This window comes from Leptonychotes weddellii, chromosome 3 (genome assembly GCF_054177405.1).
Source record: "Leptonychotes weddellii isolate Sample4059 chromosome 3, ASM5417740v2, whole genome shotgun sequence".
NCBI lineage: Eukaryota > Metazoa > Chordata > Mammalia > Carnivora > Phocidae > Leptonychotes > Leptonychotes weddellii.
In genome coordinates this window covers 108325524-108346320 of record NC_138371.1, presented here as the reverse complement: position 1 = coordinate 108346320, position 20797 = coordinate 108325524, and the positions used below count along the sequence as shown (strand labels likewise).

Genomic DNA, 20797 nt, shown 5'->3' with positions numbered 1-20797 from the left:
GGAATAAATGCCACTTGATCATGGTGTACGATCATTTCAGTGTGTTGTTGACTTCCGTTTGCTAATACTTTGTTGAGGATTTTTGCATCCGTGTTCATCAGGGATACTGACCTGTAATTTTCTCCTTTTTTGTTGTTCTTATTTGGTTTTGATATCACAGTAATGCTGGCCTTGTAAAATGGGTTTGGAAGTTTGGGAAGAGTTTGAGAAGGATAGGTATTGAATGTTCTTTGAATGTTTGGTAGAATTCACCAGTGAAGTCCATCTGATCCTGGACTTTTGCTTGTTGGGAGGATTTTGATTACTGATTCAATCTCTTTACTAGTAATCAGTCTTTTCAGACTTCTTGTTTCTTCAGGATTCTGTCTTGGAAGATTTATGTTTCCAGGAATTTATCCATTTCTTCTAGGTTGTCCAATTCGTTGGCATATAATTGCTCATAATAGTCTCTTTGATCCTTTGTATTTCTTTGTTATCATTTGTAACTTCTCTTTCATTTCTAATTTTATTTATTTGAGCCCTATGTTGTTCTTAGTCTAGCTAAAGCATTTTCAATTTTTTTTATCTTTTCAAGGAAAAGAGACTCTTCATTTCATTGATCTTTTTTCTACTTTTTGTCTCTATTTTTGCTGTGATCTGTATTATTTTCTTCTTTCTACTAACTTTGGCCTTAGTTTTTCCTTTTCTAGTTACTTTAGGTATAAAGTTAGATTGCTTATTTGAGATTTTTCTTGTTTCTTGAGGTAGACCTGTATTGCTATAATCTTCCCTCTTAGAACTGCTTTTTCTCCATCCCATAGATTTTAGTGGGTTGTATTTCCATTTTAATTTGTTTCAAGATTTTAAAAAGTTTTTTTTTCCTTTGATTTCTTCATTGACCCATTGGTTGTTTAGGAACGTGTTGTTTGATCGCCACATACTTGTGATATTTTGGTTTTGTTTTCTTCTTATAATTGCTTTCTAGTCATACTGTTGTAGTTGGAAAAAATTCTTGATAAGATTTCAGTTTTCTTACATTAATTATTAAGAATGTTTTGTGGGCTAACATACCTGTTTTGGAGAATGTTTCAGGGGTACTTGAGAAAAATGTCTGTTCTGCTTTTGGATGGAATGTTCTGTATATGTTTATTAAGTTCACCTAATCTAATGTGTTGTTTAAGACTGTTATTTCCTTACTGATTTTTTTGGTTCGGGTTATCTATCCATTGCTGTCACTATTGTATTGCTGTCCGTTTCTCTCTTTAGGTCTGTTAATAGTGATAGTGATAAATTCCTTTAGCTATTGCTTGTTTGGAAAACTCTTATCTCTCCTTGAGTTCTGAATGATAACCTTGCTGGATAGAGTTCTTGGTTGGAAGTTTTTTCCTTCCAGCACTTTGAATATATCATTCCACTCCCTCTGGCCTGCAAATAAATCTCCTTCACATGGTTTAGGTGTTTTTCAACCTGCTGCTTTTTCCCTGGATCTGGGAGTGAATGAGTCTGCACACAAGCCCTCTAAGAGCAGAATCTTTGTTTCCTACAGCTCTGTGTTTCTCCTGGATGTAAGCCCCATTGGTTTTCCAAACCAGATGTTTTGAGGGTTCGTCTCTCTGGTGCAGGTCCCAAGGGTTCAGGTGCTTGAAGGAAAGCTGCATATTTGTGAGATCTCTCTCAACTCCTTCTGATTGTGGATCATTGCACCAGGGGTGGGGTTTTTGGAAAGATAGTGTGTCTCTGCCTCTCTTTCCCTTGTTGATGTGGCCTTTTTATCCTTTGTTGTGGAGGATATGTTCAGCTAATTTTCAGTCCCCCTCCCCCACCAAATTGTTGCATATGTAGCTGTAGATTTGTTTTGTCCATGGAAGGAGGTAAGTTCAGGATTCTCCTAGGAGACCATCTTTAATTGTTTCAATTTTGTCAATTGTTGGTTGTTGCATATTATGTTTGTAATTGTTACCTTGTCTTGATGGATTAAACCTTTCATTAATGTATAATGTTCTTTGTCTCTTATCTTCCCCACCCTCCCCCCCAGCTTTACTGAGATATTGATGTAAGACATGCAAGTTTAAGGTGGTGATATGATACATGTGTGTATTGCAAAATGGTTACCACCTTAAGATTAATTAACAACTCCATGTCACATAATTGCCGTGTGTGTGTGTGTGTGTGTGTGTGTGTGTGTTGGGGGGGTGATAACATTTAAGAATTACTTTCTTAGATCTTTCAAGTATATAATACAGTATTTTTGTAAGTTTTTGGGGAGTGTATTTCACACACGTTACATTGGTTTCAGGTGTACATATAACTTTTTGACTTAAAAAAAATCTATCTTGTCTGATAATAATAGCTTCCTTCCCTTCAGCCCTCTTTTAGTTACTATTTGCTTAGAATATCTTTTTGCATTTTTTTAATTTCGATCTCTTGGTGTCTGTTTATCTAAAATGAGTCTGTTGTAGACATCCTATAGTTAGATCATGTTTTTTATCTGTTCTACCAATCTCTACCAGTTAGAGAGCTGAATCCATTTACATTGAAAAGTAATTACTGATAAGGACTCTGCATTTAAGTATTTGTGGTTTGTTTTGTTTTGTTTTTTGTTCTTTAATCCCTCTAGTGATTTTTTGATATTTACTTGATTTATTTTAATGTACCATTTTGATTCCCTTATTTCCTGTATATATTTTAGTTTTTTTTTTTAGTTTTCTTGAGTGTTAGAATTAGCATCTTAAATTTACAACAACCTAGTTTGAATACCAGTTCAGTTTCAGTAGTATACAAACATTCTGTGCCTGTATGTCCCTGTTCCTCCACCTTTATATTGTTGTCACAGACTACATGTGTACATTTTGCATGTATTAACACAAATCTATATTTATTGTTTAATATATTTGTCTTTTAAATCCTATATGAAGAAAAGGGGAGTTAAAAGCAGAAGTATTACTATAGCAGTATTACTATACTGGCTATTGTATTTACCTGTGTTCTTTATTTCTTTACATGGCTTTGAGTGATTTCCTAGCTTTTTTTTCCATCTTGACCTGAGGGACTCCTTTTAGTATTTTCTTGGAGGTCAGGTCTACTAGGCCTGTCTTGGAATGTCCTAATTCTTTATTGCTGAAAGACGGTCTGCAGTTAGAGAATTGTTGGACACTTTTTCTTTTTCGGCACTTGATTCCTGAAAAAGAAGCTCTTAATCTTATTGTGGATCCCTGGTATGTGATGAGTTGTTTCTGTCTTGCTGATTTCAAGATTTTTCTGCCTTTGTCCTTTGGTAGTTTGACTGTAATGTGTGGCTCTCTTTGAGGTTTTCCTGCTCGGAATTTGTTGAATTCCTTGGATATGTAGATGCAGGTCTTTAATCAAATTTGGGAAGTTTGGGGCCATTATAATAATCTTCAGATTTTTTTTACTGCTTGCTTCTACCCTCCCCCTCCACTTCTTTGGGGATTCTCCTTTTGTATATGTTGGTATGTTTGATGGTGTCCCATAGGTCCCTCAGTCATTTTTCTGCATTCTTTTTTCATTGTGCTCTTCAGCCTGGATAATTTTAATTTCCTTATTTTCAAGTTTGCTGATTATTTTTCCTGCCTGCTCAAATCTGCCATTGGACCCCTCTAACGAATTTCTTCGTCAGAGATTCTACTTAGTAATTACAAATGTTCTCTTCAGCTTCTTTTTTACTATAATCTCTATTGGCATTCCCTGTTTATTCATACAGCATTCTCTTGATATCCTTTATTAGTTCTTTGGACATATTTAGGACCGTTGATTTAACATCTTAGTAATTCTGACATCTAGCATTCCTCAGGGGTAGTTTTTGTCAAATTCTTTTTCTCCTCCCAAAGCGCTGTGGTTTTCTGTTTCTTTGTATGTTTTGTAACTGTCTGTTGAGAACTGGACCATTTGAATATTGCAGTGTGGTGACTCAGGAATCAGATTCTCCCCTTTCTCAGTGATTGCTGTTGAGGGTTGCAGTCTCTGTTTGTGTGGTGACTTTTCTGAAATAACTTTGCAAACGCTGTATTCTTTGTTGGGTGTGTGGTTACTGCAGTTTCTTTTACATTATCTGTGGTCAGCTTGTGGCCTGGTGGAGGTTTATTTAAATGTCTAGGTCTCCCCTCCCACCACTCAGAAAATCCAGAAGGGGAAGTTCATGCAGCCCAGGTGGGTGGAAACAAATGTAAGCGTCCGTGTTGTTTCCCTAGGCTACCTCCAGTATGACAGGATAGACAACCCAGTGTTAGGAGGGCAGGGTCCCCATTGCCCACCCTGGCACCAGCCGGTGCTCGAGGCACATGGGCCCTGTGCCTCCTTGTGCTGCGGGGTGGAGCGACGGGGACTGGTAGCTGGTTGGTACACCCTGCCCTCTGCCCTGGGTTGAGCAGCCTCTGTCTTCATCAGCCACTCCCCTGGTTGGTGTTAAGTGTTCTGAACTAGGTGATTCGGACGGGTTTTCCGGCTTAATGGTTGTGTGGAGGCACCGACCCCAGGCGTTTGAATTTTCTGTGCGCCGTCGCTCCACCCGTGGTTGTGTTTTGGACGTGCCGTGGTGGCACTGGCATTCGGTTCCTTTCTGTGTTTGACAAAACCATTTAAGTTTGATGATACTTTTACTTTTTATTAGGCTGAGCAGGAGTACTGTTAGCCTCTGGAATCTGGAGTATGAACGCTGTTGCAGTAACAGAGTTACTCCGGAAATAATTTTGATTTCACTTCAACGTAATAATACCTTGTATCTGTAGAGTGATTTTCTTCACAGGAATGTGGGAGACTTTACGTATAGGTCATTATACTATCACCTAGGAGTTGGGGAAAAATAGAAGTGTTCCCGTTTTTATAAGTGGAAAAGCATTGGACACGTGTTTTCTGATTGAGCATTATCATACAATCACTTATCCAAGTCAGGTGTCTGAAGTTGGCCTAGTACTAGTCCAGGGCTCCTTATTTTTTATAGGGCAAAATATTTTGTTCTATTATTTGGGAAAATAGAATATAAAAACTATAAAGAATCTGGTAGAAAGGACTTAAAACAATGTCACATTTCTTGTTATTTGTTCACCAGAGTAGGTGAATCTCTGCAGAGAGCCTGTAGAAACGAAATCTTAACCTTTTTTTGTTGTAGGTAAGGTGCCAGGAAGGGACTTCAGATATGGTTAAGTTTTAAATGTGTAACTGTTCATGAGAGTGTCTTACAAATTTCTCAGGGAAGTTTTTTGGTGTTGATATGAATAGGATTTGTAAAATTCAGTGTACTCACTCAAATTAAGTATGTCATTATGCTAAGTTTGGTCATACTTGAGAGTTTTCTTTTTGATGTTATTGTTAAGCTAAATGTGAAGGCTTGGCAGAGTAATTCTTGCTAAGCCCAGTATCACCACCATTACTTTCTGCCAGAGATGAATTAATGAGAGCATATTCAGTAACTCATTGTCTCGTGAACATTTACAGATTAAAAACATAGGGGTTTTTTGTTGTTGTTGTTGGCACCAAGTCAGTGTTCTTACTTTCTCATTCCTTGACTGATTTAAAAGACTTAAAAATGAATCTGAATCTTATTTTATTCTCTACATATAAATGTTCTCTACAAATAACACATTAGCTTATGAATTACATAGCTAAACTTTTCATTTGAAGATATTAGATCAAATAATAAAAAGATCATAGCTTTTAACATGTCTAATAGGAACATTGATGTTCTAATGGATATGTGAACTTCTGGAGGTTAAAATGATATGTCTGATGTTTTGGGGTTGGTCATTTATCATTGGATTATAATAATGATTCAGATACGTAACTTGCTTAGCTTCTGTTTCTTACATGGTATGTTTGTATATATATTACTGTTAGATGAAAAGGATTATATAAGTGTAGTTCTGAGTAAATTTAAATTTGCAATCATGCCAGTGATTAATCATAGAATTGAATTTTCCTTAATTGCTTAGCTGGGGAATGTTACCTGTGTAACTTACATGTTGCGTATATGCTCCTGTAGCAGCAGCTGAAGAAGGGAGTAAGCTGCTTTAATTTCTTCTGAATTCTTGAAAACTCGCCACACGTCTTCCCTGCTGGGTTGAAGATTTTTGGGGTGGTGTGGAGGATGGAGGGAAAATGGGAGGGACACATGAGCATGTACACATGAGCACCATTGGAAGAAAGTTTTTATGGCTTCTCCTTCTCCGTGGAACTTAACGCAAATGGCTTTCAGAAGACCTGTGATGGAACAGAGGCCAGAGCCCTTCAGGAGTGTAATTCATTTCCAGAGGTTGATAATTGGTTGTATAGTAGTTCAGAGATAGGAAGGCGTGTTGAGTTCTCCCTTCGTGTTGGAGGCCGTCCCTCCCTCCCTGTGTATGCTGTTTATACCATATGCTGTCTTGCCAGGGGTGGCTTTGCTTTGTGCCCATCTCAGATTCTCAGCACTTGCAGCCCTCTGTGAAATGCCTCGAGGGTGCCGCTCCACTCTTAGGTCTGGCTCAGTCTTAAGAATCCCGTGTACTTTCTGTGGAGCACATCTTCACTTTGATGGCAGAGTTAAAACCAGAGGAGGCCAGTGTAGAGGTCCTAGACCAAGATTCTTAGAATGACGGCACACCAGTGTGGAACCTCCAAATACTTTCTCAGTTACTTTGACAATTTCAGTCTCTTGGGGGGTTGATCTGAAGGTGGGAGTCAGAAGGGGTAAAGAAACTATTGGTTTAGTGCCTGCTGTGCTGGACATTGTTCTAAATCTTCTGTACAGTTTTTAGAAAAACAGGACATAATAAGTAAGGGTATCGTCTGCCCTGTTTTGCAGATTTGGAAATTGGAGCACAAAGGGGTGAAATATTTTGCCCTAAGTTCACACTGTGATTGTGATTCTATGTTGCTGCTAACCGTCTTAGAATTCTAGCATTTTAGATTTGGCAATAGATGCCGTAAATCTGGTCTGGCTTACCTTGCTGATGAGAAAAGCAAGGCGGAGTGATTTTGGAAGGTTACGCTATGGTTAACTCCTATTAGGCGGGGGATGCAGGCCTTCTGATTACAGGCCATTTACTCAGTCCACTGCGCAGCCAGCAGTTGGAATGGTTAAGTGCCTACTCATGTTCTCTGGGCTCTCATTTTACCAGCATGGAAAGCTATAATGGAAATACTTTGAAGAAAAATTTAAGGCTTGACTCTTTTAGTTACATCTGAAGCCTTTCCCAAATTCCCCAGCTCTTGGAGTCATTCCTGTCCTGATATCCTATAGTACATACTGTATACTAGCATAGTTTGACATTTATTTTCCCCTCTGTAACTTTAAAACAAATTGAAAACCAATTTTTAGTTACTGTATACTCCCCAATTGGATTATGACTTTGCAGTTTTTTCTTACTCTTTTAAATCTTTGGTAGCACTGTATATATCAAAACTTTTTTTATTTAAACTCACAATGAAAACAGATTTTACAGTTAGACCTAATATAGACATACTTAATTTTTGGAACAAAAGTTTCACAAACCATTGTTTACTTGTAAGGAGATATACCATGACCTCTTCTGTTTTACTAAAAAAGCAAATGGTAGATCCACCACATTGATCTCACTGTCCACTACGTGGTATTACAATTTGACAGTCATGTTCTACAAGTTTTCACACAGGGCTGGGGAGAAAGTAGATATTCAGATACTTGGTGAATTTCATCTTTTGTGAAGGACTGCTGCTTTGAGATTATTTTTATGACGCCTGAAACTTAGGATGTGGAAATTTTTTTTTTTTTTTTAAATACAAATTTTTGTTGTCTCTGATACAGTTTCAGGGACGTGATATCGTCCAGGAGAGCAGATGTGGGCTTTTAGCCTTCCTGTTCTTTTCCATTCTCTCATTTAAGATACTTGCTTCTTGTATCTTCTTTATTTTGGATTCATCCGTTCACTGCTCAGATTCACTTCTTCTGTGTTTGTTCATCTCCTCACATGGGCTCTTCCTGTGCCTCCAAAACTTTTTTCTTAGTTTTACCCAGGTCACTTGATTGTCTCCTCTTCGGGAAGCCTTTCCTGCCTGTTTTGGCAGTTCTCCTTTGGGTACTGACCTGGTGTGACCCTTCGGTGTTACACTTGGAATGATAAACACTGAATTCTAAGATATGATTTGAAACATGAGAGTGGGGGAAAATGTATTTTATCATATTTGTTTTAAACAAGAAGTTGTCTGGGAACTAATAGTTCAATGCACCTATCTAGTATAAAAAAAGGAAGTATTCTTGATAAGTATATTTTCTAGGTAGTAGATATTCATCTTTTTATAATTTACCATTTTTTATTTCTTGCTCAAATGTATTGTGTTGTCTTGTGTCTTTCTCATAATGACAGAATGGAGGGCGGTCAGAGAGGCGTGGTTTCCATGGTTGACCATGTAAAAATTGTTTAATCAGAAACAGCCTTCCCCTGGGTTATGTTCTTTTTTCCTGTTGGCACATGGTATCTTCAGAATGATAGATCAAAGACATCCTTATAGTTTCAACTTACTCTTCCTTCACTTGGATGGTTATTTTTTGGCATGAAAAAAGAAGCATTGCTCAGCTTTCTAAGAATTCATAGTAGGCAGGTTTAAGGAGGCACTTAACTCCATGACCTTTACATTCTTGGACTGCATGACTGTTTCTGGGGATGTGATCATATATCCTAACTTTTATTTAGAACTTAATGTTTGACCTTTAATAGACTGTCCAAACATTTTTCCTTAATGTCTTAATGAGATCAGAAGAACCAATAGATTCACACATTGCTAGACACATGGGGATGGGAGGTACTGTAGATTTTGAGGTCTTACGTATGAGATAACCAAGGTCCAGAGAGAGAAGCATTTTGCCTCAAGTGGTTACAGCGAGTTAGTGGCAAGGCCCGGACCAGACCCAAGTCTGTAGCTTTGCTAGGTCAGTGCCATGATAATGTTCCATGGTCTCGCTACAGCAGCTCCCAACGGACCCATTCTTCTGTGAAATATTTTCCATAAAACAACATTTCCTATTTTTAATAAAATGGTAGTTTGAATTACTAGCATTATATTGACAGGAATGTTGACTAAAAAAATATTACCCAGGGGAGCCCAGGTGGCTCAGTCAGTTAGTTAGGCATCCAGCTCTTGATCTCAGCTCAGGCCTTGATCTCAGGGTCACGAGTTCAAGCCTCACGTTGGGCTCCATTTAAAAAAAAAGAAAAAATATTACTCAATATTAACCTTGTTTCTTAGGCACAGCCATTGAGTTTTTTCTTTTTTCTGATTTAATTAATTTATCTTATTAAGACTTTCTTTTTGGGGGGGAGGTAGGGTAGTACAGGGATTTCCCATATAGCCTTGCCCCCTACGCGTGCATAGCCTCCCTCATTATCAACATCCCCCGCCAGAGTGGTACATTTGTCATAACTGATGAACTGCACTGAAACATCATAATCACCTAAAGTCCATAGTTCGTGTTACTGTGTACTTTTGGTATATGTTCTGAACAAATGTATAATGACCTATCCATCATTATAGTATTATACAGAATATTGTCACTGCCCTAAAAATCCTCTGTGCTCTGCCTATTCATCCCTCCTTCTCCTCAACTTCCAATTTTTTTACTGCCTTTCATAGTTACCATTGAGTTTTTAGTTTCAATTATTATAATTTTTATATTTAGAAGTTTGATTCAGTTCTTTCACAAAACCTGCTTAGGCTTTAGAGTCTCATCTCTGTTCTTATAATCAAGCAATTGTTATTTCCTGGCACATAGTAAGCATTTGTTTTGTGTCCTGTCTGAAATAGTTCTGATAGTGAATATCTTGAGAGTCTAATTCTGCTGTCTGTGCTTCTGCTGGCTTTTATTCACAGTGCTCTGTTTTCCCGTTGTTTTGTGTATGTGTAGGAGTTTTGATTTTGAACTCAAATCTCTTGGAGTTTTAGTTGTGGGAGTTTTTTGTGGGGTGGATTAACTTCATTTTCCAGATTGAACTTGTGGTTCTGCTAGTTGTTGGGTGAAGAGGGTGCCATCAGCTCAGGGTCTCTCTGAATATCATTACCTGCTTGAGTGGTTCTGTTTAAGATCATGCAGCTTGCGTGGATTTAGGTTACAGTCTTTCATGAGGGTCAGCTTGGGGTTATGAATTTTTTGAAGCTAACCTCCACCCCCAGTGCCAAGGACATGTCACGCATGTTTCCTTGCTGCCTCCTCTTGTGGTAGAGGATTATTTCTTGCTCCCCCTGACATGAAGATCCAGCCCTTTTGGAATCTTAGTGTCATGCTCAGGTCTTCTGTTAGCCTTCCTGTCGTCCCAAGTTTTAGGTTTCCCTGCACTCCCATTTCATTCAGCTGTCAGAAAAGAGTGTAAAGGTCATTAGTGCTGACAAATACCCTCAGTGTAAAATCTGTCTTTGGCATTGGCCTGTCTCCCAGGGTTCTCCCATCATTTTGTTCTTTCTTTCCTGCAGAGTCCTCATTTTTTCACCAGCTCAGTAAATTATTATTTTTTTAATATTAAAATTCATCCATCTTCATCAGGAGGGTCATGAATACCTCATTGCTTCTTTATGATGAATTCTGTAGTAATAGGTACTGACTCTAAAATAATCTTTTGTGTAAGTTACAGAAATGGAGACAGAATGATCAGAAAAGTGTATCTTCTTCCTTCTCTGTGTCGTGTACTCATATGAAAGAGAAGAATCCTGATACCTATGAAAGCTTTAGAGCAGAATTTTTTTTTTTAAAGATTTTATTTATTTATTTGACAGAGACGCAGCAAGAGAGGGAACACAAGCAGGGGGAGTGGGAGAGGGAGAAGCAGGCTTCCCGCCGAGCAGGGAGCCCGATGCGAGGTTCGATCCCAGGACCCTGAGCCAAAGGCAGCTGCTTAATGACTGAGCCACCCAGGCGCCCCTAGAGCAGAAATTCTTAACCTGAGCATGGCCACCATTTCTTTCCTTTTTCCTGGTAAATCATCACTGATTTAATAAACTACTGTTAATTGTGGTGGGATCATATTTCTCAAGTGTAGAGATGGAGAATTGTTCAGAGCCATTACTGTTGGATATTGACTTGTTCTAGGTTCAATTTAAACCTTGGGGTGCTTTGTTGACCATTATTTGACATGATAGGGTTTGTCAGCCTTCAACAAAATCTTCAAGGGATAACATTGAGAACTCTTCTGAAGATACTAAAAATTATACAGCAAACTTCTGGCTTGGTGGCTGTTTTTCCCCAGCTATATCTAACTCTAGTGCTGAAAACCAGTCACCAGAGTCTGAATTACTTAGTCTTCTCTTTGCCTTTGTAGTTAGCATTCAGCTAGAGGTAGAGATGTACTCTGTTTCTACAGAGAAAATCTTGAATTCATGCTGTAAGAATAACCTCCTGCACATTCACAGAATCTGCATTATACAGCATCATTATCATGGTAAGGTATATGTTACTATGCTGCACTTTAATTTAGAACTGTCATGAAGTAAATTCCATTCTCTCTTTGAACTTTCTTTTTGGATCTGCTCCCCTTACTCCATCTGTCGCTATAATCTCTCCCTTTTGAACTGTGTTGTTTGGCATATATTGGTTGGCTTGGACTTCCATGGAGCTTTGTGTTGATATAGTAAATGTCCTCAGAAATGTTGATAAAAGTGATTAGTAATGTTAGAATGTTGAGTTAGAAGAGACTTTAGAAATTACCTAGTCTTAATTTTCTAAACATACTTAGCTGTGAAAACCTTAATTTGGGTAAAGGATTACTTGAAAATCCAGCAGATAAACTTGGAGCTGGGGTTTTTGAAAATCAGTGAGGAGATGAACCCTTTTATTTCACAAATGAAGCTTCTTAAATCCAGAAAGGTTAAATGACTATGGTTTATGGCTGTTTCCATTTTATCACACTTAGCATCCTCTTCCCAGACCTCTGATTGGATTGTGGTTTTGCTTTACTGTCAGCCCTTTGGAGAGTACAGTGAATGTGCGTCTGGGCCTCTAGGTGGAATTGGCTAGAGTGAGGAGAGCCAGTTTTTTAATAATAGCTATCTCATTTTTTCTTCTGACTTGTTTTCTTCTCTTATTTCTTAGCTGTTGCACGGAGCAGATACTTAACCATTACTGGCTAATGAGGGTAGTTTTTTGCCCCCTTGAATTTGAAGGGAAGGGGAAGAAGGAAACCAACGTTTATGGGACACCTGCCTATGGAACGGGCACTGCAGGATGCTGTCACAGAGGTTTAAATTCCTTTCATTTGTAGCTATCCTATAAAGGAGTTGGTGACATTTTCCTTTTGTAGTTAAGGAAACTGAGGTGCAGAGAAGCTAATAATTTGATCCATAGTCAGACTTACCTTGAGGATGCAGGACAGCTGGAGGATTTTCTAAGCAGTGCGTGAAAGTCTATGATGTGGGCGGTGGGGGCGGGGGGGGGGTGGGACGCGGATAAGTGGATCGTCTGGCCTGGTTAGAATACACGGTCTGTTGTGTGTGATTGGCATTAGCCTGGGCAGAGAATGTTCACATGTTATTCTGTTCATCCTAAGGGCCAGAAATGCTTTCCTGAGTTATGTGTACTGGCGTTTTACTGTTCCACATAAATAGATGTAATAAGATTGTATTTTGGATAATAGAACCTTTCTTCTTTCTCCTTCTCCCCCACTTCCTCCCCCTCCTCCTCTTCTGTTTTGTGGGGAAGGGGTTATACTTAATTTGAATAAACTAATATCAGTTTGAATTATTATAGTAAGTGGTAAACATCTGGGCTCATTGATACTTTTCAACGTATGTGAGGAAATTTTATGACGTGATAACTTGAGCTGGCAGCGATGGGGAGTGGGGCTTGCAACATTTCCACCAAGACAGATTTGTTCAGTAGATCTTGAAGTTGCTGTGATAATTGAATTTGATGTTGTTACAAAACAGTGGATGGCCAAATTAGAAATAAATGGTTATCTATAAACTAGCGATTATTATCAAGGTTTTGTAGAAAGCCTAAAATAAGTTCTAAATTAAAAAAAAAAATAAAGGCAGTATCATGTTTATATACAAGTGCTGGATGGCTGGAGGATATTAAAGGAAATGTCTTGTTTTGGTAGAATTTGACCACCCGTCCACCAGGTCCCTTTAATCAGTACTTACAATCAGGAAGTTGAGGATGTGTTGTCTAACAAAGGTTGGGCTTCCCCAGTCCAGGAGTGGAGCTCAGTCAGGAAACAACAGGGGTGGGCTTCTGAGCACGGGGTGTTAACCTCATGTCAGTGCCTTGGAGGAGGCCTAGAGTGTGTGTTGTCTTGTGTGCAACTTTGCAAAGTGGTGTTCAGGTAGTTTGTGAATAAAACTGATATGGTGTCATGTCTGTGGTGGTATGTTTTCTTGGGAATTTTCAAGTAAACATAGCCAGAGTTATGTGTTCAGAATTGCTGTCATTTCTCTTTCCAGCTGTGTTTGGAGTCCATTTAGTGGCATGTGTCAGTACTCAGGGGCACCCTGCCCCCGCCCTCTTTTTCAGGGACCTCTGTGCACAGAGTTGAGTCAGTATTCCCAAGACCATGACACTCAGTCGTTGTCTGGGCAAGGCCCTTCTTTTGTTGGATTTCATTTTATTTTTTTCCTTTTTTATCCTTCATCCCCAATTCCATGTCCCAGTCCTCTTTCGGCACCCATTCAAGTATGTTTCATGTACATTCTTCAGCCCATTGGCCATGTGCTATTTTTTATATATGTGTTAATCTCATTGTTTTTCTTTAACATTATGTTTTTGAGACATGCTTTTGTATGTGAACCCAGTTCCGTTGTTCTGTCTCTGTTACGTAGTATGCTGGTTGTCTGCTGGGCAATCATCAGTGCTACTTCACACAACATTCTTGTCGCTTTGGGCTCTGTGTGGGGACTTTTCAGGTATATACCGCCAAAGAATTGTTAGGTCATTGACTATCTGCATACGTGATTTCAGCTCTCCTGTTACAGCAGGGGCTTTAGTCCATTACCTAGAAAAAAAGTAGCACATTATAAATATAATTTCTTGATCCACGCTTCGGTTTCCTGAGGAAGTTCTTGTGAACTGGTTTTTAGTCATATTATTGATATCCTTTACTCTTCACTATCTTCCTTTATTTTCCTCCAGTAATGTTAGGGAGTCAGAGGGAACATAGTTTTTTAAAGGATTTCTCTGCTGGGGTACCTGGGTGGCTCAGCCGTTAAGCGTCTGCCTTTGGCTCAGGTCTATGATCCCAGGGTCCTGGGATCGAGTCCCGCGTCGGGCTCCCTGCTCAGCGGGAAGCCTGCTTCTCCCTCTCCTTCTGTCTGCCATTCCCCCTGCTTGCTCTCTCTCTCTGTGTGTCTCTCTCTGTCAAATAAATAAAATCTTAAAAAATAAAGGATTTCTCTGTAATGCCTATATAACTATGAAAATACTACAAATACTAACATTTGTTTTTTTATTTTATAGGGCGCCAATGCCTCGGCATTAGAGAAAGAGATTGGTCCAGAACAGTTTCCAGTCAATGAGCACTATTTTGGATTAGTCAATGTAAGTATCCATTGATACTTAGCCTTCACCAGTATCGTTGCAAATAGTTTTAAAAATGATGAATGCGTTTCATAATTTATTAAAGGAAAATTGTTTATTCGCATCAGTAGGATTAAGGCCAAGAAACTTGATTTGAATTCTCTCTTTAATGGAAGGGAAATAAAGTTGCCCAAGGTCTTAAGAGTTTTAAAACAGTTTCGTTTTTCCTTTTTTTTTTTTTCCCTTTCTTTCCCCCGTTTTGTGTCAGAATTTATCATAACCAAAATTTTGTATGGCCTACATCAAATGATCTCTTGCTTCTTTTTTTTTTTTTTTTTTTAATATTTTATTTATTTATTTGAGAGAGAGAGAGCATGAGAGCGGGGAGGGTCAGAGGGAGAAGCAGACTCCCTGCCGAGCAGGGAGCCCGATGCGGGACTCGATCCAGGGACTCCAGGATCATGACCTGAGCCGAAGGCAGTCGCTTAACCAACTGAGCCACCCAGGTGCCCCTGATTTCTTGCTTCTTTGAGAATCCTTTAAATGTCTAAATATAAGTGGCCCAAATGTACAGATATAGTAAACTTTTGCAAGTGCCTCCGTGTGTCTGTAGAGTATTTGTCAACTTACTTCTGGCAGTGTCCCACTAGCATAGATATACAAGTGCAAAATATAGGAAAAGGGTACATTCCCCAGTCCTTGTGGAAGTAATTCTAGCAATTATACATCATCTTCCAAAACCCTGGAAGAACTTTCTTTAGAATTTTCAGCTCTCTTCTGAATCATCAGCATGCACCACAGATCTGTGTTGTTGTGTACTGTTAGGTAGATCCATGATGAGTGTTTTAAGCTATACATAGAGAGGTGATCATACAGGTGACAAAATAAGTTCCATCGAACACACCTGTGTGTCACTGAACACTAGTACGGAATTGTAACATAGGAGGTGGATTTCTTGTCTGATTTGAGGAAAATAGTTAAAGTGATGAGGGGGTTTCCTCTTGCTCTGGGAGTCCCGTTACAAGGTGTGAAGCTTGTAACGCATTCAGCAGTCCCCACTCCACGGTGCCCCCTCCCAGAGGAGGCTGCTCCTTCCTCCATGGGCTGGTTTTCCTGGAATCTACTCCTACATTCTAAGTGAAGTGCCTGTTCTGCTATTAAAAACAGTCCATTGACTTCCTGTTACGGTAGGTAAGAAACTTCGCCCTCTCCAGCCACCATCCCTGCCCATTCTCCAGTATGGAATTAACCATTTATTTTCCATGTCCTTAATTTTCATTTATCCTTCCCAAAGTCTTCAGTGCTAAAAAAGCTGAGAAGACTTCCTCAGTACCAGTTTGCACTGCGTCGTCCTCAAGGCCTTGACATCCCTCTGGAGCCCTGTCATCCCGCCATGCGGCCTCTGTGGCCTTCTCTTCCCTTCACCCTAGACATCCCTTCACTTCTCTCCTTCCCTAGATCCCCTCTTCTGCTTGGGTTTTTCCCTGCTCTGTGGAACATTTTCTGTAGTAGCTTCTTCAGGGAGTGTGCCTAGGAGGTAAACATTGAGATCTTGTGTATTTATCTTGTTTTGGTTATTGTCAAAGCTAGATATAGATCCTAGGTTATAACCGTCCTTTAGAATTTGTAAGGGATTACTCCATGGCTTTCTGGCTTCTGTTGACATCAACAGGGCTGATGCCATTCTGATTCTTCATCTCTTCTGTGAGGCCTTTTCCCCTTTAAAAAAATGTTTGGGAGGCTTTCAGAATGTGGATGGATATCCACAGGGTTCTGAAATTTTGTGATGCGTCTTTGTGCTCCCCCCCGCTCCCCCCCCCACTGGTGTTGCATTGGCTATTTATCAACCCATTTAGACATTTTTCATTTTCTTCAGTTCTAGAACATTTGTGATACTAGTATTTGGATAATTTCCTTCCTATCAGTGTTATCTCTTTGTTCTGTCCTTTTTCATATACTCTCAGTTGCATATTGAAATGCAGACTGATTCTTTGTTTTTCCTATTTTTTCCATTTTTTTGATCATCTGATATTATTCTACATTGCCCTTTTTTGTCCAGTTCATTGCACTTTTTTTTTAAAAGATTTTATTTATTTATTTATTAGATAGAGATAGGGAAGGAACACAAGCAGGGGGAGTGAGAGAGGTAGAAGCAGGCTTCCCGCTGAGCAGGGAGCCCAATGTGGGGCTCGATCCCAGGACCCCGGGATTATGACCTGAGCCGAAGGCAGACACTTAACGACTGAGCCACCCAGGTGCCCCTGCGCTTTTATTTTGTAGTGTTACCTTAATTTTTTGATCTTGTTTTATGGAGGCAGTATTCTCTGTTATTTTTCTCAGGATATTATTTATAATTTTTGTTGTTGAGGTTTTCTTATGCTTACTGGATTGTTTTGAGGCCCCCACTCCTCCCCCCCACTATTTTAAATTCTGTCTTTCTTAATGGGATCTTTCCTCAAATTTCATCCATACATAAAAGTGAAATTCTGAAAAGCTGACTGGGACTTGGTGTATTATGGGTGGAGCTTGTCTGCTATGGGTTTCCCTCTAGGGTGACCCCTTAGCAAGCAGGCTTTAGAAATAGCTGCACCCATCCCCCATTCTAGTGGCTAGAGCATTTCCTCTGGGGCTATTCCTTTGTGCTGGGGGACTTTCAGGTTCTGTCGAGGGGTGGCTAATTCAGGGTTTTGTTGAGCCCTCTGTTTTCTGTCCAGTGCCTCGCTGCTGTCCTCTGCTCTCCTTAAGGGCTCTTGAACCAGACTCTCCTGGGCAGCTTCTGTGGAGACTAAACCTGCAGTTGAAAGAAAGGTTAAGTATCTAGGGGTCTGAATGGTCCTTTTAAAAGACTTACAACCAGACCTCTGTTTTTAGGTGAACCCCTACCCCCCCCTTTTTTTTTTTTTTTTTGGCCTTTTGAGTTTTTTGCTTAATTTATTCTTTTACTGTCATTTTATTGGGGTTTTGTGGGGAGGGCGGGGAGTTAATGGACTGTTTAATTTCCCTGGTTTAACATGACCTGGCCTCTACTTCTAATATCTAAAATGTTCGTGCTTACGTGCAGAGGCGTCTGGTGATCAGAAGCCTGGTGTCCATTCTGGCAATGGCAGAACCCCAGCTTTTTCACTCTCATGAACTACTTCCCTGCGGCTCCCACCCTTACTCGGTTCACGCTCTAAAGCTAATGGTCTTGAATTGTAGGAAAGTTGTGCTCACTGATAGTGTCTCAGAAGAACCCATTTTCTTCAGCACAGGAGTATTTTATATATTGAAGGCTGTTTTACCTTTAATCTTCTCCAGTTTAAATATTTCAGTCTCTCCGTTTTGTGTCTGACTGTAACTCTTTTTGTAGATAGCCTCAGAACAACTAAAACATCCTTGAGAAAAATCTTATTATAAGTTGAGTTTAAAAGTCTTTTTTTTTGTTACGTTGTTTTTACTCTCATATATCACTTTGAGAATACCATTGTCAATTGTGTAAAAAAAAAAAAAAAAGGATTTCTAAGAAGGTTTCATTTTTATTATTCCCTGTGGATCAATCCAAATTAAAAGGGCAGTATTTGTGCTTCTCCCTGAAGCTGACTAACCGAGATTCAGTAAAACCCAAGAGAAACAGGAGGGAGTGAAGTTAGTAAGGGACCTTTAGAGGAAGCTTTGTCTTTTACCCCTTCCAGAGACTCATTTGATGGGTAGAAATGTAGTTTCTGATCTCTGTGCCTAGTTACTATGATGAAGAATTGCGATCTCTAAGGTAGCCAGGGCTCAGTCAACTAGGAAAGACTGATGAACACCTGAGTTAAATTGAAAAATTAATTGGGGGTCAGAGTAGATGCAGCAGAACTAGTATAGTGATTAACTCTTTCTGTGATTTAAACTTTCAGGCTACCTTGCAACTGTGTTCTGTACTGTTAACTTTTTGCTATAGGTCCTATTTTCCAGTTCTTAAAATATCATCACTCTTTCTCTTTGTTTCCCTCCCCCTTCCTCCTTTAAAAAAAAAAAAAATTTATGGAGTTAATCATTCTATTTATAGGAGTCCCTTAAAACTGAAGGGTGGAGCTTTGGGGTGGGTAGGGGAGGGTAGCTTACTTAATTCAGAGATCAACATTTTAACTTCTTTTTCTCTCTCTGTACCTGTCTGCCAGGTAGGTAGTGTTGAAACAACACTGGAATGTAACTGCTTTAAGAAACTGTGGTTTATCTTTTCCAATAACTGGATTTTGTTAAAATGAGGCACACATATATTTTCTTTTTATCAGTATGTTCTCAGCTAAGTATGCATTTCCAAGGTTCATTTTAATTGCTCTTAACAAAAAGCTTACCCCGAGAAGAGTTCCTATTAGACCTGCCCTTTTGGAGCCTTTTTGTGACTGGCGAGTGACACAGTCATTCACTAGCACTTGCCTTTGGGAAATAGTACATGTATTTGGGCAGTTAGAAAATCAGACTTTTTTTTTTGTTAATGGGCAGAAGAAAAATAACCACAGTTTGATTAACTAGCACAAAATTCAACATAGGGGTTACTCTCGACATTCTTTTTTTTTTTTTTTTTTAAAGATTTTATTTATTTATTTGACAGAGAGAGACACAGCGAGAGAAGGAACACAAGCAGGGGGAGTGGGAGAGGGAGGAGCAGGCTCCCCGCAGAGCAGGGAGCCCAATGCGGGACTCGATCCCAGGACCCTAGGATCATGACCTGAGCTGAAGGCAGTCGCTTAACCAACTGAGCCACCCAGGCGCCCTACTCTCGACATTCTTAATATAACCTATTTTCCATTACTTTCAGTTGCAGTTACCTTTTTCTTGGAAGAATATTTTCACAAATGATCCTTTTATAGCAGTTCACTCTTAATAGTTCTGATGTCTATCACTGTACTTTGCATAATACATAGAGTGGGGATTTCCTTTTGGTTTAACTCTTGAGCATGCTTTAATATTTTCAGAGATGAGAAATACTAGTGTGGTGTGGGGGTTCAGGAACTGTCTTTTGAGTAGACAAGGGAGCCTTTTGGAAACTTTCTCTTGCAGCAGAATATCCTACTTAAATGTCACCTGTTTATAGGGTCAGCTAAATTCTTTGAAAATGAATTGTTTTGATCTGATGAACGAGATGGCCTGTTTCACCTTATATCTTGCAGCTAGTGAGTACTTATTTTCGTAAAGTTGAAAGAAAAGGAGTGATTTCAGTTAGTAGTATCTCTTTCCTACTTTTGTGTGCAGTCTCCATTTTTAAATAGCCTTTTTCCATTGTTTTATTATATGGTTCTGTATGAATTCTCTAATACAGTAGGAGCCAACAGACATATGGCCTCAATAAATCTATTTGTGAGGCTACAGTGGAATGTGCTTTTCCATAAAATCTTTGTTACGAAATAACAACTGTGTTCCTTAGACCGTCTTACAAAAGGCATTTAACCCTGAATTGCTGGTAGTCATTGGTTGGAATTCTGGATCCAGGGAGCAGGAGCCATCATGAAGGAGAGAGACAAATAAAAATGAAACTTTCTTTCCCTTTGTAGGTTATAAAGTTGATTAGGCAAACGTCTCTTGGTTCTGTTTTCGTTTGAATTGATTCATTCTCATTTAGTTTCTCTCCACCTGATGGCCATAGGCTACTTGAGGGTTATATTATCAGAGATCCCAGAGAATGTTCATAATAGACTTGACAAAACAACTCTGCCCCAAGTACTCTGCTGAGATTGGACCAGGTGTCCAGCCCTGTTGCAGGGTCTATAAAAGGGTTTGTGATTGACAACCCCAGAATTTACGTAGAGAAGTCACTTTCTATAAGGAAGGGTGGGACAGTGGAGTAAGGGTGTGGAGTGAGGAATGGATGTCCACTAGCATGTGGGTGGGCACTTTTAGATTAGGTCCACTTGGCTGTAGTGAGAATGGTGGGTAGGGGAATGTGGGGTATAATGTTAAAAAAACAGAGCCACCTAAACAAACTGCAGGAGGGGAAGAGGGTCTTTCCTTAGAAGGGGATGTTCACAGGACAGGCATCATCATCACCAGCCTCCGTGGGGGACAGTGGAGCATTTAAACATTTTAAAACATTTTTTGAAGGCAAAATTGTTGAGCTAATGGTAAACAACAGTAGTCTCCCAATGATACATGTAAGATGAACAATTGGGCTTTGGGAAGAACTATAGAATTGCTAATGTTTATTTTTATCTAAAAATGAGAGATAAGCCTTACTAATTCTTGTTTTTAAAGTTTTTTATTCATTTGAGAGAGAGAGAGAGAGAGAGCATGTAAGGGGGAGGGTGGTGGGAGGGGCAGAGGGAGAGGGAGAGAATCTCAAGCAGACTTCCCCACTGAGTGTGGAGTCCTGCGTGGGGCTCGATCCCAGGACTC

At 39.5% G+C, this 20797-nt stretch overlaps 1 protein-coding gene across 4 annotated transcripts in view; it reads left to right on the top strand.

Annotated features, from left to right (window-relative positions):
- Positions 1-20797, top strand: part of USP12 (ubiquitin specific peptidase 12) — a 91054-nt gene that overhangs the window by 38357 nt on the left and 31900 nt on the right. For 3 of the 4 annotated variants that reach the window (XM_081814767.1, XM_081814769.1, XM_081814770.1), the window contains one exon: positions 14384-14464. In XM_081814767.1, coding sequence (XP_081670893.1) covers positions 14384-14464 — 81 coding nt within the window. Of the gene's footprint in view, positions 1-11009; positions 11376-14383; positions 14465-20797 lie in introns of those variants that run through there. The other variant, XM_081814768.1, reaches the window with a different exon arrangement.